General features: G+C 40.9%; 1 protein-coding gene across 8 annotated transcripts in view; it reads left to right on the top strand.

The window, feature by feature from the left end:
- The window catches only part of TMCC1 (transmembrane and coiled-coil domain family 1), a 253,470-nt gene extending 237,753 nt beyond the window's left edge, over positions 1-15,717 (top strand). For all 8 annotated transcript variants that reach the window (XM_045063342.1, XM_045063343.1, XM_045063344.1 and 5 more), the window contains 2 exons: positions 9,154-9,289; positions 11,685-15,717. In XM_045063342.1, the coding sequence (XP_044919277.1) occupies positions 9,154-9,289; positions 11,685-11,999 (451 nt within the window). In that variant the 3' untranslated portion in view covers positions 12,000-15,717. The remainder of the gene's footprint in view (positions 1-9,153; positions 9,290-11,684) is intronic.
- The last annotated feature ends 3,181 nt before the right edge of the window (positions 15,718-18,898 follow it).

The raw sequence follows: 18,898 nt of genomic DNA, 5'->3' as shown, positions 1-18,898 counted from the left end.
GGTGGATGGTTATGGCTTTTGTTATTATTGGTGTTAGTGTTTTGGTACTTTGATGTTTACAGTGATTAACTAAATGTAGATTGAACCCTAAATTCTTCCCCCACATGCACTCCCCCACCCAAAATGACATTACATCATCTTTACTGGGCTCTTTGTGTTAGACTGATTTCAGACCATAATTTCCTATGTAGATTACGTAAGCCACATGTAAATGACTGATGGCACTGATAAATGTTTGGTTGGAAATTGCTAAGCTTGATCAGGTTTGTGCTTTCGAATTGTGGGTTGTGAGGTTGTGAAAAGAGCTAAGAAGCAAACTTCCATGACCTGGGTGAACAAATCAGCAAAAGTGTTTCAGTAATGACAGTAAAGATCTTTAAGGTGCTGAGGCAACCCAGAAGACCTACATTCCAAGCACCAAGGGCATCTTGCCAGCCTCTTTGTTCATCATATTTTACAAAAGCCTCAAAGTTTAAGACTTTCTTGGTTTTCTCCCTGATGTTTCCTGCAGATTGGAGGCGCTTACTGTGGTAACCCAAACATAGCTGTGTAAGTGTAGGGGCGCCTGACTGGCTCAGCTGGTAGATCAGGCAACTCTTGATCTCAGGGTCGTGAGTTTGAGCCCCAAGTTGGGTGTAGAGCCTACTTTAAAAAAAAAAAAAAAATGTGTAAGTGTAATAGGGTTTCAGCTACACAATAACAGCTGTGACTTTTCTGTTCTTTCAGAAAGTCATCATTCTCCAGGTAATTCTTATGACTTGAAGAGGAAAGCAAATGCTAGTAGTTATTAGTTGGTGAATTAATGGGGCTGTTTCAATTGGACCCATTGTGGGTCTTGCTTCACCCTTGAGTTCTGCAGCTTTATGTCACCTTGGCAAGTCTCCTAACCTGTTGGTCTGTTTTCATCTGTAGGGAAATGGAGTGCATTCTACTTACCCAAATGCTATTTCACTATTTTAAGTACTATCTCTGGGAACAGTAGTGTATTTTCTCATTTGAGAAGATTCTCAGCTTGAGGAAGTCTTGCTGTTAATTTCTCATGTAACCATGAGTAAATTATTCAATCTCTGAAGGACTTCATTTTCCACAGGAACATAGTGAGGATTAGCAGTTTCTATTCAGCTCTCTCCAGAGATTTGCAAAGATCAGATGAAATTTATTTGAGATACTTTCCCTCTCGCACATACAAAACACATACCATGAAAGGAAGGTAGGTAGGACAGTTTCATCAATTTGAAGGAAAGTTTGGAACAGGCCAGTGAATGGACTTAGTTATTTGGCAAACTTGAGTCAGGGAAATAGCAGGAACCCGTTTGTATGTGCTGGCCCTCCTGATGAGCAAGTAAGAAAAGAGGCTTGTGCCTCTCTTGTCCTTTTGAGAAGGACAGAATATGTACCCAGAAAACCCATTTGTGAGATGTCAGGAAAAAGTATACTGGAACAGTGAAGATTTTAGAAAATGTAAAATTGAGAGTATAGTGATAGATAAAGAAGTGGAGGACTAGAGGGGGAAAAAGTCAGAAGGGGGAAGCCTTGAATGTTGGAGCCACACAGCACTTGAGGTCAACAAGCAGTCCTTTTGAACTTTCTCACTAGGGATTGTTGGAGGGACCTGGGAAGATCGTAAAAGACAAAAATGAAACCAAATATATACCCGTGATGAATCTTCCCCACTGAGCTCCATTTCTGTGCAGGGCATTTGACGTCTAACTTCTGTTCAACTTCACAGTTGCCCTTTGGAGTAGGTAGATTGCCTTTTCACAGGATCACCCACACTGGTAGGTTGCACAGCCAGGGTTTGAAACCAAAACCCAGACTGAGCAGATTATCAGCTGGTAAAAATTGGATAAAAACAGAGGTGTCTGGGTGGCTAAGTGGGTTAAGCTATCTGTCTGCCTTTGGCTCAGGTCATGATCTCGGTCCTGGGATCCAGCCCTGCAGCCAGCCGTTGTCTTGGGCTCCCTGCTCAGCAAGGAGTCTGCTTCTCCCTCTTCCCTCCACTCCCCATTCCTATGTGTGTGTGCTCTCAAATTTAAAAAAAAAAAAAATATTTTAAAGAAAAAAATAAAATTTTTTTAAAGATTTTATTTATTTATTTGATAGAGAAATCACAAGTAGACAGAGCAGCAAGCAGAGGGAGAGGAGGAAGCGGGCTCCCCGCCAAGCAGAGAGGCCAATGCAGGGCTTGATCCCAGGACCCTGAGATCATGACCCAAGCCGAAGGCAGAGGCTTAACCCACTGAGCCACCCAGGTGCCCAAGAAAAAAATTTTTAAAGAAAAACCAAATCCAGTGTGAAAATAGTTTCCAGAACCTTTGTCATGTTAGTGACCATTTTATGATAAACATTGGCTTATAATAAGGTTCAAGAATGTTGGGAACAAGTGCTGAGGACTTTTGTAAGTACTCTGTGATTCATATACAGTGTTACATACTTACATATAGTATTGCATAACTACAGAATTTCCCTCTTTACAAACAGATAAAAATCTGAGGGACAGCCTGAAGTGTTATTAATAAATCCTCTTAGGTATTCACAAGTGAAAGTATCCAAAACCTATTTTATCACAACCCAAAGCCATGAAATAGCCCAGAAAGGAACCTGAAAGAGATACATGTAGGAGGGAACTCCATAAAATACTGTCAAACAAAAGTTGCAGATGGCACAGGGAAATCCAGATGATGAAAGAAACTCAATGTGAAATGGACCAAACAAGCGAGAGATTATACTGCCAGAAGACAAAGCAATAATACCTTCAGTGCCAGGGAAGAATAACTGTGACCTCAGAATGCTGGGTCCACCTAATTTATTATTCAAGAAAGAGAGTGAAATTGAGAGCTTTCAGACATATGTAAACAAAAATTACCACTCATGGACACCTTTGCTGAAGGAAATACTAAAGGATATACTTCAAGAAGGGGGGGAAAAACTCGAACAATGGGTGAAAGAAGTCAGTAATGCACTTTCTAATTAAATAGGGACTTAAAATTATATTTACTAAAAAAAAATCTGAATGTCTTACACCAATTTGGATCTAAAATTTAGAAAAGAACGTGGGGTTCAAGGATAGCATTTCAACAGCATATTAAGAGTGTTGGGGCACCTGGCTAGCTCAGTAGAGCATGTGGCTGCTCACCTCAGAGTTAAGTTCGAGCCCCATGTTGGGTATAGCATTTACTCAAAATTAAAATCTTTAAAAAAAAAGGAGTGTTAAAACTTTGGGGGAAGAAACATATTTTGTACCTTAATCTGCCTGGCACTTGGCATCTTTCTGCTCACTTTATTCTTGTTCCTTTCAGTCAGTAGCTGCTCACAGAAACATTACAAAAATAAAACACAAATGTGAATGCAGTTTTTCTTTTCAACTAGATGTGTAGCTATGGGACTCCTAAACACAGATAAAATGACAGAATAGGCTAACTTAAACCTTGGTCCCCCAACACGGACTTGCTACTGCTGATAGTTTGGTGAAGAGGTGGGGCAGAAAGGTCTTTTCACCCAGTCTTTTATAATGCACATCAAAGTATATGTCACCCTTGCCTAGCCTAGGGGCTGGAATATTCTCTCGTAGCAACCTGTGAGCTCTGGCCTGGCCTTGCCCTCTCTCTGGGCCTCTGTGTCTTCACCCAGGGTGAAGACAATAGAAGACAGGCTTATCTTTACAAATATGTGCACAGAGAGAGTGCTGAAAGAAACCACCATCAGCAGACTGAGTTCAAAATGACACTAACAGATGCAAGCGCAGTTAAGACTTTACCAGGGATTTGTCCTATAGAATTATATGGGGAAACTACTTCCTGTTGCTGAATGCAGGTAGCAGAGGTAATGCAGGCAAGGGAGTAGCTTGTTTTTGTGGCTCCAAAGACTGTGGGGTGAGACTTACAAATAGCTAGGTTTTAGCTCAGTTTTAAAAAGAACTTCTCTAATAGTGAAAAACACTGCCTTAAGAAAAATGAAACCCTGCCGCTGGAGGTATTCAATGCTTGTCAGGGGTGTCATAGAAATAATTCCTCAGTTGAAAGAGATGTAACTAGATTTCTAAGATCTTTTCTAGCCTCCAGAGTTTAAGATTCCTTCTTTTAAGGGAGCCTATGTTATCTTTCAAACAATACTTCAAATGTTTGTGGTATACTTCTCTTCGCAACATACTGATTTTAACAGCTCTAGATGTATAGGGAGGTGTATGATAGTGATAATCTTTGAGACCTGTAAAATCGAGTGTGAGATATTTGGATTTATTGTATAGTTAGCACAGTGATGTGGACTGCAGTGAGCCTAAAATGAGATTAAGGCCATGAATTAGTCACCACAGGAAATACTTGGCTGGCTAAAAAGTTTTTCAAATTGCCCTTGAATTCCTTTCAGGCAGCATGTTTTCAAGTGATGCCTTCTTTAATGAGTAGAAACATTTTCAAAAAGGCCTTTATGTGGGATTCCTGGATGGCTCAGTCTGTTGGGTGTCTGTCTTCTGCTTGGGTCATGATCCCAGGGTTCTGGAATCAAGTCCTGGGTCCAGTTCCTTGCTCAGCAGGGAATCTGCTTCTCCCTCTGCCTGCCACTCCCCCTGCTTTTTTTCTCTCTCTCTCTTTCTGACAAATAAATAAGTAAAACAGAAAGAAAAAGAGAGGAAGGAAGGAAGGAAGGAAAGGGCCATTATGTTTGGGTACATTGTGAAGATGGAAAGGAGAACAAACTGACATTTTTAAACAATGCTTTTGTGTTGACATGAATATAAAAGATTAAGATGATTACCCTCATTTTATAGATGAAGGAACTTGCTTGGAAAAGCAAGCTAACTTAACTAACAGTTTAAGAGAGGCAGACCTAGGACTCAAACCCAAGTTTTCCTGGCTATAATCATTTTTCCCTAGTGTTTATTATAAACCTCAAATATGCTGCAAAGTTGAAAACAGTTATACAGTGAGCACTCATACCACCCACTTCTTAGATTCTACATTCTGCTGTGTTTTCTCACATAATTTCCCATCTATCCATCCTTCCTCTCATTTTTTAAAAAGATTTATTTATTTATTAGAGAGAGTGGGGGAAGGGGCAGAGGGAGAGGGAGAGAATCTCAAGCAGACTCCGCATTGCGCACAGAGGCCAACATGGGCTCCGTCTCACGACCCTGAGACCATGACCTGAGCGAAAATCAAGTCGGACACCTAACTGAGTGAGCCACACAGGTGCCACCTTCCTCTCATTTTTTCAAATGCATTTCACAGTAAATTGCAGACATCCATAATCTTTTTTAACAGCTTCATTGAGATATGATTTATATACCATAGAATTCACCCATTGAAAGTATACAGATCAGGGGTGCCTGGGTGGCTCAATTAGTTAGGTGTCTGCCTTTGGCTCAGGTCATGATCCTAGGGTTCTGGGATCCAGCCCCATGTGGGACTCCCTGCTAAGTGAGGAGTCTGTTTCTACCTCTGCCCCTCCCCCTTCTCATTCTCTGTCTGTCTCTGTCTCAAATAAAATCTTAAAAAACAACGAGAAAGTATACATATCAGTGATTTTTAGTGTATTTACAGATATATACAGCTATCACCATAATCAGTTTTAGGGCATCTTTATTGCCCTCCAATCTTCCCATTACACCCAGATCTTGGCAATCATTAATCCTTATCTCTATAGATTTATCTATTTGGGACATTTCATATACATGGCATCATGCAGTTTGTGGTCCTTTCTGACCAGTGTCTTTCACTTAGAATAATGTATTCAAGATGTATACATGTATCTTGTAGCGTGTGTCATTATTTCATTTCTTTTCGTTTCCAAATAATATTCCATTGTACGGTTGCTCCACATTTTATTTATCCATTCATCAGTTGATGGACATTTAGTTGTTTCCACTTTTTGGCCATCAAGAATAATGTTGTTGTGAATGTTTGTGTACACTCTTTTGTGTGGAAATACATTTTAATTTCTCTTCAGTGTATACCTGGAATGGAATTTCTGGGTGATACAGTGATTCTATATTTAACTTTTGGAGGAACTGCCAAACTGTTTTCCAAAGCTTGAGACACCATTTATATTCCTACCAGCTGTATGAGAGTTCAAATTTATTCACATCCTCCCGAACACTTCTTATTATCCTCTTTTTGATTCTAGGTATATAGAGTTACTACATTCCTCCTCCTGTTGACTCCACCTTGACATCAGGCTCCAAACAATCATGTCTCTGTAGTTTGGTCCAGCTCCCTGTGTGGCTATGTAATTTGGATCAACTATAGACATGACTCAGATTTCTTACTTACAAAAGGGAATTTAGCTCATCTGGGCTTCTAAAGTAGTTTCAAAGTGGCATCACAGTGCAGAGGTTAAAAACTTGGGTTTAAAGTCAGGATACATGGATTTGAATCTTTGCTCTACTTTATTTCTGTGTGCCCTTAGACAAGTCACTTTACCTCTCTGAGCTTCAGTTTCCTTATCTGTAAAGTGAAGATAATACCTACTACCCTCTTGGAGTTTTAAAAATGAATTTCGATTGGGGCGCCTGAGTGGTGCAGTCAGCTGTCCTTGGTTTTGGCTCAGGTCATGATCTCAGGGTCCTGGGATCAAGCCTGCTTCAGGCTCCATACTCAGCACAGACCCTGCTTGAGTTTCTCTCTGCCTCTCCCCCCACCAAATAAATAAATAAACTTTTAAAAAATTAATTTGGATATATAGTATACACTAAATAAATGGCAGCAGCTGCTGTTACTTTTCTGTTTTAATGGTATGCATGAGCCATGTTTATATCATGTATTCTCCAACATTCCTGAAAGACTATACAAATTATGGAACACATGTGAAAATGTCACAGGTGGGTCTGTTCTCATCAGCAGACTGATTGTCACCACTGCCATGCTCCCTTTCCTGCCACCCAGCATCAATCCTTAGCTTAGGAGGGTTATTTGCTTCTAGGCCCCACTTTTCCCTTAAATCTCAAGGGATCGAGAGTTTGGAACACTCCTTTTATAAAGCCTCTGTCCCATCTCTGGTAAGGAGAAAGAATGATGAAGTCATCAAACCCTAAAAACAGCACAGAATAGTGAGCTTATTTAAATAAAATAGGACGAACCTGAAAAGGCAGTAGTATGTCCACATATTCTTATGGCAGTTGGTAGACTTAAAATTTGATAGAAAATCAGTTCTAGAGGTGGTGCCTGTTTCTGAGCACATGCCCTAGGCAGCAGATGAAGTGAAAAGACAGTCACAAAGAATACGGCCTGAGTTACAGGTAACGGGTGGAAACACTTTTTGATCTGTTCCGTCACTTCAGTAACAGAATTTCAGTGCTAGAGAAAATAATACAGATGCCTATTAAGAATAAAGGAGAACTCAGTAGGATTCAGTAATACAGTGAAAAGAGTTAGATTGTGCCTTTTAAATAAAAATACTTGTTTCTTAGAGAAAGAATGGAGTGTAGGATATAATCATTATATAATTATTGGGAGGGAGAATATCAGTGATGCTGCAGTATGAGAATTACCTTAAACAGAAAACTTCTGTTGTATTCCTTAAAAGTTGGTATGCTGTATGTGAGATTAAAAACAAGGAAAGGGAGGGTAGTTTTAAATGTCGTCTTTATTTATTTATTTTTTTAATACAGAGTCTCTTGAGCATTGGGTGTGTGTTTGCCCCAGTAGTGTTCAGTAGTAGTGTATTCTCCTGTCGACCTGAGCCCTCTATCTGACTGAGAGATTTACATTTTATTCACCACAAACCAGAGATGTGTTTATTATTCCCTTTCTAGTCTGTTTTAATGTATAGTGTTCAACTATCCTCCTACCTACGTATCTCTTTGTCTGGTTCCTGGAATTCCCACACACAGCCTACCCCAGTCTGTCCTCTTCTCCTCTTCATAACCCATATTCCTAAAATGCTATGTTCCTCATGTCATCCCTCCCCCATCAGCAATCTGCTTTGGGCCCATTTACTATCTGTTCCAGAAACCCAACTCCCATACTTACCTCTTAAGGCCAGATTTCCATTTTTATCTCCTATCCTTTACCCATGTTCTTTTTCTACCTAAAATCTCTGATCTTGTCCTTAAAATTTGTTTCAGCCCTACTGGTCCTTAGGTACCCAGCCCGGGTTCTACCTTTAAGTAGATAACCTTCTCATAGGTAGCCCTAAGTGCTAGAGATACAAGATGAATTAAATGGCCTGCTCCCAAGGAACTTTATCTCCCACCATTCTTCCTGGTTTTTTCTCAGTTATAGCCACACTGGCCTATTTTGTGTCCCTCAGACCTGCCACGCTAGTTCTCATCTTGAGAATTTGATACTTGGTATTCCTTCTGCTTTAAGATACTCCTCCCCCCACATTTTCATAAGTCCATTTGTATCATCATTCAAGTTTCATCTGTCATCGTTGGAGAACACTGAACAGGGAAGAGTTCTTCTGACTATTCCAGCTTAACCAACCACCGGGCACTCTGTCATATATATACCCCTATTGATCTTCATTTTACTTATCCATACCTGCAGTTGTCTTGGTTTTTCTGCCCCCTGCCCTCAACACACATACATCTTAGCATGTAAACTGCTGAGGGCAGGCATTCTGTGTTGCTTACCACACTGTATTCCCAGTACTTTGAACATACCTGGTACACAGCAGACTCTCAGTAAATATTTGTTGACTGAGATGTCCTACTAGACACTGTGCTTGGCCATGGGGATGAAGGTCTCTGAACCAAGAACATCCAGGTGAGTGACCTGTCCAGTATCAGGATAAGCTACTGGTGATGCTAGAAGGTCAGTTTTCATTTATGTGCTGTTTATCTTGTGACGAAACCTGCTTAATTGTATTCTAGTTTTTGCCTCTCCCCTTTGCTGTTCAGAATGGAGTAAGAACTCCCTCATTTATTATAAGTATACTCCAAGCTAACCAGGGCTGCTGGCATTGCTGCAAATACTGTGTGTTGAGAAGATTGTGGAAGAACCATGTTGCTGCTATGATATGGCCTTATGACAAGCTGTCCATTCCAGGGACTAAGAGCTGTCCCCACTAGCATGCCCTTTTATCCCAGGCCACTGACTTAATTTCTTTGTGCTTTTGTTTTCTTCCTTTGCAGAATGGGTTTTGGGGATTATATGTGAATTATACCAGGAAAAATATAGAATGCATTAAATTCTAACTGTCCCCCCACCTTCTTAGATGTGAACGATTAGAAGAACAACTAAATGACCTAACGGAACTCCATCAGAATGAAATCTTAAACTTGAAGCAGGAGTTGGCCAGCATGGAAGAGAAAATTGCATATCAGTCCTATGAACGGGCCCGGGACATCCAGGTTAGCACAGAGGCTCGCGTTTGTAAAAGCAAAAGACTAACAACAAGTAGAATGGTGGTTGGCAGGGGCCGGGGGTTGAAGGGAATGAGGGGTTCTTGTTTAATGACCATAGAGTTTCAGTTTTACAAGATGGAAAGAGCTATGGAGTTGGATGGTAGTGACGGCTGCACCACATTATGAATGGATTTAATACCACTGAGCTGTACACTTAAAAAAGGTTAATTAAGGTGGTAGGTTTTATGTTACGTGTCTTTTACCACAATAAAAAAGAAGAAGAAGAAAAAGGAATAAAATACTGATGTATGCTATAACATGGATGAATCTGGGAAACATGATCAGTGAAAAAAAGCCAGTCACAAAAGACCACATATTATGTGATTCCATTTACATGAAATGTCTAGAACAGGCAAATCTATGGAGACAGAAAATAGCTGAGCAGTTGCCAGGGGCTGCAGGAAGGGGAAATAGGGAGTAATAGCTAAGGGATAGGGGATTTCTTCTTGGGGTGATGAAAGTGTTCTAGAATTTGATGAAAGTGGTGGTTGTACACCATTATGAATTTACTAAATTCCGCTGAATAGTGCACTCTAAAATGGTTAAAATTTAATGTTAGGCATATTTTACCATAATAATGAAAAGTTTAGGAAAAAAGATGAGGACTGTAGAGTATCAAGAGAAGGTTATACCAAGTAATATACCTACCCTTCAAATGATGTGCATTTCTTGAAAGGCTGTACCATGTAGGGTGCTTGCTTGTGTTCCTAGGAAATGTTCTGAGGATCACAGGTCTCAGTATATAGACCACCTGCATTAATTATATCCTTTGGTTATCACTTCAGCAGCTGCTCTGACAAGACTCAGGGCCATCTTGTCTGTCTTCTGCTATAGCAAAGGAGGCATTTATCCTAGTTGCCAAATTCAAACCTTTTACAGGCACATTGCCAGGCCATTTGCGAAAATAACACATGAGGCAGTTATGTTTAAGGCTCTCTAGTTAATGCTATGAGGAAATAGAATATGTAACTTTTTTCTTACTCCAGTTGGGAGGTATTTCTAAGGGAACAGTTGCTGGTTTCACAAAGAAGTATCTTGAAATAAGCTAGTCTTAGGGAAGGGAAGTGGTCCAGGAGTCTTGTATTACAGCCTAAAAGAATTAAGGGAATGTCTGGATCATTTGCCCAGCTGCCATCTTCTCCAGACTCCGGAATTCTGTTTATGTTTTAGTTTTTTTCCCATGATCATTCTGGGCATTCACTCTCCATTCCTTAGCTTGCTTCAGTCTGAAGTTGCTTCACCTTCATCTCAAATCACAGGAAACCAGGATACATTGAAACCAAGACCAGAAAAACCTAGGGCTTCCACCACTGCTGAACTTTGGAGCATACCTGACCATAGCTAAGGAAATAGGTTCTGTCCTCTGAATGTTGAGGGTTAATTTCATATAAATCATGGCTCGAAGGGAGCATATCACTTACAATGTTTGGTCTAGTGTTTGGGCATAGTGTCCCCCTTACAAAGATCAACCTTTAAAGCGGCAGTAGGGGGAGTATACTCTTCTTATGAAGACAGATCAGAGAGCCCTTTATTTACACTGATGTCTGTGATTTACTTCACTTGGAAAACAACAGGTAGTGCATACAAGGATGTCCAGAGGATGTTCACCATGTCATTATTACGGTGAAAAAGTTGAAAGTAACCTAAATCTCTCTAGCAGGGACCTGGCTGAATAAACTGTAGGAGTATCTATCTGTACGACAAAATGCTACATAGCAATTAAAAAGAATGAGGTAAATCTCTACACATTGACTTGGAAAGGATCGGCAGGACCCACTGTTGAGTGAGAAAAAAAAGGACTTACGCATTAGTTCCTATAGTATGACACTATTTATATTAAGATAGGAAGTTAAAAATAATTCCATACATTTCCCTAGGCTTAAATATGTATGTATTTAAACATAGGTGAAAGTATGAACACATGTCAAAGTGACAGTATTACTTCAAGGCCAAGACCTGGATTTAAGGACAATATCAAGAGAGACTATATATCCTCCTTGAAGTGTTGAAGTATGCTTGTTCTGTGCAATTAAATGAGTAATTTTTAAATGGAAAAAAAAATGATATACTTGAGGTCTTATTATTAAAATGTTCAAGACCAATTCCAAATGTGGCTGCTACTTCCTGTGAGCCATCCCATGAGGAATGCCATGGAGGGCAGTTTAGGTGAATAATAATTGCTGGAATAATGACTTACGCATTGAGCCTTTCGTATTCAAGACTCTCACATATTTAAAATCATTGGCATAGCTCAAGATGCGTCTGGCTTGCCCAAAGTGCATGTCGTCTATTCAGAGTAGTGTAAGCAGAAGGCTTAACTATTCCCTGTTCTGGCCCACAGGAGGCCCTGGAGGCGTGCCAGACCCGCATCTCCAAGATGGAGCTGCAGCAGCAGCAGCAGCAGGTGGTACAGCTGGAAGGGCTGGAGAATGCGACTGCCCGGAACCTTCTGGGCAAACTCATCAACATCCTTCTGGCAGTCATGGCGGTCCTTTTGGTCTTTGTCTCCACGGTAGCCAACTGCGTGGTTCCTCTCATGAAAACTCGCAACAGGACGTTCAGCACTTTATTCCTTGTGGTTTTCATTGCCTTTCTCTGGAAGCACTGGGATGCCCTCTTCAGCTATGTGGAACGGTTCTTCTCCTCCCCCAGATGATGCTGGCACAAGAAGGCAGTGCTCCCCTACCCTCTGGCGAGTGCATGCAGCGAAGAATTAGACAGCAACTTACCTACTCTGAAGTTTTCTACAACAACAAAAGAGTTGAGTGAATCTGTTTACATTTAGAATAATGTTTTTTTCTTCAAGAGACGCAATTGCAATAGTATTTTTTAGATTTTATCCAAGAAGTTTTTTGGGCAAAAATCTTGGATCATTTTTATGTAGCATGATTTTCCTTGGGATGCAAATCTTAAACAGTCCTTTACTATGAACCAACAATCTGGAGCACACTGAAGGGCATTCTAAATTGTGGCTTGAAGGACTGCACTAAAACCCACTAAAAAGATGCAAAAACCTGATTAGGGGAAACCAATTAAACCTAACACCCTGCCTCGTCTGGGCTCACCACCTCTCCCCCTCCCAGACTAACTTTACTGTGAAATCCTGCCACATTCCATGTCTGAATTTTTGGATTCAGGGTGGATTGTCCTTGTCCGTGGAAGAACACATGGATGTCTCCCTGGCTTTCTCACCCAAGTTGGCCACTCATGCTAACCCTGGAAGTATGATCACTTTTGAACCTGGTCCCTTAACCTTTGCTAGGATACAAAAGTGAGAGCATCATGCCCCCAAAGGATCACTGCAAAGCCCTACTACAGTATTTTGAAGTAGCCCTCTAAATACTTAATTTGAAGCAAAATCCCTTGGCCGCACTTTTAAGGTTTTTTTAAATATGTGTATAGTCACCAACTTAAAAAAACAAAAAATCCGAACAGCATACTTGAAGAATGTAATACTCAAACTCTCAGTGCTTCCTTATGGTTTCTAATAGGATTTTTTATTATTGTTATTATTATTATTGGGTTTTTTTGGAAAGGGTTGGGAGGGTCTTTTATTTTTCCTTTGAAATAAAGAAGTGATGTTTTTAAATGAAGAAATGTGTGGATATTTAAGTGTGCTGCTCCCTCTTGTCTTGAAACAGTTTGAGTAAGGGAAGACTTGCTATAAATGCTTTCCTCTGAAGCCCTTGTTTTGAGATGCAGCTTAGACTCCCTCCTCTGGCTCCTGCTGCTCTTTGGTGTCCTGCCACCCCCACCTGCCACTTCATGGGCTTGGCTTGGTTGGAGAGGAAAGGGGTGTGCAGGGAGAGCAGGAGGCTGTTTCCACAAACCAGCATGATAGGATAGAGATTTTTTTTGCCCCAAGAAAATGTTCACCCAGTGACTTTGGACTGGGATCGATTGTCTTGAGGAAGAATTGAGACTATATTATGAGAGTCATACATAATTCCTTGTGTTTCCTTAATTTATTTTTAACACCCCCTGATTACTGAAACCAAAGTGATGTGGAATCTTCCGTCTGCATTTTGGCCCCAGCATCCTTAATTTCAAAGCTTTATTCTGTCTGCCTGAGAGAATCAACTGAAGGTGATTCTCCCTAAAGAACAGAAAAGGATCTGTCAGGTTAGAAGGACCCAAGTTTGGGGTGTAAATTGTTATCCACTTCCTATTCATCTAGACTGACTTACTAACATACCTATGCTCAGTGGACTTTTATAGACAGTTTAGAAAAAAAGGACTGAGCCTTCTTCCCCATGCTGTAACCAGTTCTACCAGGATGGAACTGGGCTTTTAGAGCATATCTAGAAAGCTTGGTTAATCTTTCCATATTCATAGTATTGAATCCCAAATGCTGTTCCGTCTTGGCCTCAGTTCTGTGCAACCAAGTGATGAGCAAGGGGCACATAATAGCCCTGAAGAGAATAGCAAAGCATGCTTTGCCTATTCTTCCCACACCAGGAAATTCTTTTGGAACTAGATTAGCATTGCCTTCTCTGTCTGAGGGGATGGTTTACATGACAGCTCCAGCCTCCTGTGGCTTTGGCAGGCTGGCCTTCTCAGAGTCAGCATGTTGTTTCCATAATCATTTTGATATTTTAACTCAGGTACCCCAATCTTCACTCCATCCCCAGATGATTGTAGTACAACCTGTTAGCTCTGTTGACCTCTCAAAATTAGTGCCCAGAGCAGGGACCACAGGGATGATTTTTCTATTAAAAAATAATTGGAACCAATTCACGTTCAGGCCAAAAACAAATTGTTCCCATGCCTATGTATTTTAAATGTTAACTTTGCCTAAAAATACTGCAGTGACTTTAGGCAGGAGTGCCAAAGGACACCGTGACCTTGTCAAACTAGCATAGTTTCTCCTAACCTTCTGCTCTAGCTTAATCACTCGAGTATGGAAGAGAGCCCCACAAAGTTATCAGAGGCTATGGCCACCATCCTCTAGTTTTTCTAAGAACCTTTGAGTCCCCTAAACTGTGTAGAGGCTACTAAGTTCTGTAGGCACTAGAAGTCACTGTGATAGATGGATTGAAATTGTTCCTATTTGCCATGGGACAATTTCTATCAAAGGAAGGTTTTCGCCTCTGGACAGCCCCCTGAGCTCCCAGCCAAACAGGCCTGTGCTAACTGTCCACCATCCTCTCTCAAACTGTCTTAGGAAGGAGCTTCAGGCTAGGTCAGTCACAGTAATGGCTTTCTCGCTGTCTTGTCCCTTGATTCTTCACCAGGCCCAACAGTTGTCTGCATTTAATGCTATTTGTAACCATGCATCTGTTTCCATGCCTTCCCCCACTTCCTGCTGCCCACACCTGTTGCCTTTGTGTTTCTTTGCACTGTGGCTGTTCCCAAATTCTGGTCTAGTCAAAGCTCTTCTATAATCTCACTCTAATGGTTGTTTAACAATTGTTCTGTGAGTGGTAATTTCCCCCTTGCTTTAATGCTTCTTCTCTTTTAAAAAATACGTGCATTCCCTTTGAAATAAAGCATTCCTGGATTACTTGTTAGTGCTGGTGCTTGAGGCTGGCTGTGGTAGCCTGGGTGACTCTTGTTCAGGTTGTAGAATAACTAACATTTTACCTTTTTTATGATTCAACTGAAGGGCACTTCTGTCTGCTCCAATTTCAATTCCTTGGTATATACTCAGTGCATCCTAGCAAGGAAGGCTTTCTACTCCACTGGCTCCCTAAGAAGAAAAAGTAGGTTAAATTTTACACTTCGATGACTGGGGTCTCCTTTCTCCCCTGTACCCTCGCCACCCAACTGAGGTAAAAATCCGATACCAAGGAAAACACTGGGATCAAGCCTTCCTTGCTAGCCATGCCCTAATACTGAGCATATTTTTATGTGGTCTTCACTGCATTTGGTTTTGTTTCTGACTTCATATTCCTTTGAGGTACAGTCAGATGAAATGCTGAATTTCATGTAAGTTCCAGTGAGGAGCTGCCTTTCAGCTTTGGGAAATATGCATCCAAAACAAAACCAAATATTATAATCGACAAATTGACACAGGCAAAATTTATGGTTCCCACCCCCAAATGAAACTGGGGATTTTGAACGTGGCTCTAAGAGTTAACATTTCTGTGTGTTGTGTATGCTAGGTGATACCCTCAGTAGGACTGACTACTAGACTGTAAGTATGTTTTATCAAAGTGTGTCAGAATAAAAACTCACTTGCACGAATTGAAAAGTACAGAAATGACACTTGTGAACGCGTGAACGTTAACACTGTAGTTGATAGATCTTAAGCTGCTAATTGTTGAGAGAGAATTACATTTATTGTTTTGTCTGGTTGCTGCATATTCTCAGCAGCACTTTTACTGTACATACAAATTGAAATAAAGACCTCAGCTATTAACGAGGTGGTTGGACTCGGGTTTATTTTGCTCCTTATTTTTGCATATTCAGTTTCCATGACAAGTTTGTCAGTCTGAAAACTTTCCATTAGTTTGTACATTAGAAACTGTGTGTGTGTGTGCGTGCGTGCGTGTAGTCAGTATCTTGAAACCATAACTGATAGCTGGGTGACTGTCTCTGTCTCCCAGGATTTTATACCCATCATTTCAGATTGCCACAATCATTTCACTTTGCCACAATTCCTTTCAACTGGTAGGTAAGACTGCCTTTTAGTTCTTTGGAGGGAGTTTTTTAGAGGTATACCCCCACCTCAAATTCATCTCACAACCCCAAGTGGATATAATAATCCCTGCCTCCTTTTTTCTTATTATTGAAATACAGTTGACCCACAATGTTACATTAGTTTTATGTACACAACATAGTGATTCGACAAGTGTGTATGTTATGCTATGCTCACAAGTGTAGCTACCAACTGTCACCGTACAATGCTACTACAATACCATTGATTATATTCCCTAATCCCTGTCCCTTCTTACAAGGCTTTGTTAATAAACAAATGTTGTGGTGGATATATAGATACACTTTGTAAAATTTTTGACATCTGAAGTTCTAGATACATGTAAGGGTTTTTATGTAGCCAAATCCCATCTATGGTTTTGTTCCAGAGGTAGTAATTTTTTTTTTAAAGTAATACCTGTGCCCAGTTGGGGGCTCGAACCCACAACCCTGAGATCAAGGGTCACATGCTCTACTGACTGAGCCAGCCCTAGGGGCAGTCATTTTTAATGCGGTTTCTCTTTGATGATCTCTGGGAAGCCTCTGGAAATCCAGAAGCTCTCATCTTACCTTTCTTTGACAGGATATCAAGTAGGGACCTGATGACTTGGTTCTTCATAACTACAATTTGAATGTTGAGAAATTTGGGCCCACACTTCTGGCTTACTAGCTCTGCCTCCTACCCTATCTGTACTTAGAGATGTCATTCCCACCTTGATCCTACCTAGTGGGTGTTGTGAAAATAAAAAGAGCCTCTGTGAAAGCTTTTTGTGTTTTAAAGATTTTATGTATTTATTTGACAGAGATTACAAGTAAACAGAGAGGGAGGGGAAGCAGGCTTCCTGCCGAGCAGAGCCCAATGTGGGGCTCCATCCCAGGACCTTGGGATCATGACCTGAGCCAAAGGCAGAGGCCCAACCCACTGAGCCACCCAGGTGCCCCCTGTGAAAGCTTTTTAAATCACAGTAAGAATGCCCTAAATTTCTTGAAATGTGGACCAGGCTGCCATGTACAGATGTGCAGGTTGTACATTGCCCAACGCTATAGTAGGCTACACTGTGAACAATATATCCAAGTGTTATGCAGTGCCTAATGGTACAAAGAGCAGGCCTGATTATAATAATTATATGTAATAATCTTAAAGCCTGCTTTATTTTCATTCATTAAGAACTTGAGAGAGTGGAAGGCTGGTAACAGATCTGAGAAGCAGTTGTGAAAACAGACTGGGGAGGCACATGAGTGTATGGCCAACCAGAGAATGTATGTCTCATCTAAAGGATTCAAGTGTATTGGTTTTAAATGCTGGGCAAGTCTAAACCTAGCCAGCTGGTGATCTCGAGTCTAGGTAGTGAAGAGTGGCTAACATTTATTGAGTACTTCTTGAATGCCAGGCATAATGCTTAGTACTTGGCATGCAGTTCTCACTTCTCACAGTCACACACAGGCAGTGTCCTCATTGTCTAGGTAAGGAGAGAACCCAGGGTTCAGTGGCTTGCCCAAAACTATACTGTTAGGAAATGGTAATGTAATGGTAATTGAACATGTAATGGTAAATGGTAAATGAACATGTTGGAAAACAGGTTTGTGCAACATAGATAACAAAAGATGAGTGTCTACAATGTGAGTATAAGTTAATATGAACCAAGAAGAAAACAACTCAGAAAAGTAGGGAAAGGTTATGAAGAAGTAGTTCAGAGAAAAAGAAATGAATGGTCAATAAACTTTCAGAAGAAAATGTTCAGCCCCATGTGTAAATCAGTACAGTAAAGGAAAAAATAAAATAAAAAGCCAGTTGTGGAATAGTAAGTATACTGTCTCCTTGTTCATGCAAAAATATTCTTGTTTGTGTAAATGTATGTAAGTCTCTAGAAATGAAACTGCACATTGAGTTGTCCCCAGGTAGTCACTCCAAGTGTGGAGGCCTTCTCACTTGCCGCCTATAAAGTACGAATCTCTCTAATGCAAAGTGCATTTGTCTGTTTTTTAATTAAAGATATCAAAACTTTTAAAAAAGAAAATGATAGGTCCATTGTGGAGAAATGAGAAGAGTTGGTAATATTTCTAATACCAGATTATAATAGATCATTTTCTTCTTTAGGATTGCCTTAGAAGGGGCTCTAGACCCAAATAAAGCCCATCTACTGGCCTTTCTGGAAGCCTGGGTTTCCAGGCTTGGTGGTCAAAAGGCTGTTTTGCTGCCAGAGGGGAAGTGTGGAGAGGTGTAACAGTAGTAGCGTGTTCAGCCTGTTCAGCTCAGCCCCACACTCATCCAGCAGCATTTGACAGCCATTGTGGGCAGGACTGGGCTATGGAGATGGCTAAGAGAAAAGGAACTGGGTAGAATGAAATACATGTTATAATAGAGTCAGAGGCCATGTGTGGGAGTGGAGAGGAGGAGGCACTTCTGACAGGGCAGTTGGGAAAGGCTCAGTGGAGGAGGCAGCAGTATCTGGGATGGCAGAGGACGAGTATGGGATGAGTGGAGGTGAGTGAGGAGGGTGTTGCAAGTTGAAGAAACAGTATTAAAGTGTGGAAGTGAAAAAGCCGGCGGAGGTGAGTGGCTCCAGCCATGAGCTGTGAGTGACTTGGCAGGCTGCCTAGCACAATGTGTGAATCAGCAACAAAGTTAAAAACGATGAGGGTGGGGGGGACGGAGGGGAGGGTAGGTTGTAAGAAATCTAGAATACCATGCTGAAGTTTCATCAAAGTTCTTGGGGGGTGTAGTCACCCAGCCTTGTATTTAAAAATAATTGTCATAATTTCAAAAGAAACCAGTAGCCTCCTTTTCATGAGTTCCAAGTCAGTCGGGTGAGGGAGAAATGCTGCCCAAGGTATTTGGTCTTTTGCCTTTTGATCCTATAATAGGAGGAGCTTCAAATTGTTATTTGATGTATGAGAACTGAGGATATAGGAAGCTCA

Source organism: Mustela putorius, unplaced genomic scaffold (genome assembly GCF_011764305.1).
Source record: "Mustela putorius furo isolate JIRA1106 unplaced genomic scaffold, ASM1176430v1.1 tig00003850_pilon_pilon_pilon, whole genome shotgun sequence".
NCBI lineage: Eukaryota > Metazoa > Chordata > Mammalia > Carnivora > Mustelidae > Mustela > Mustela putorius.
This window is presented reverse-complemented; position numbering and strand designations above follow the sequence as displayed.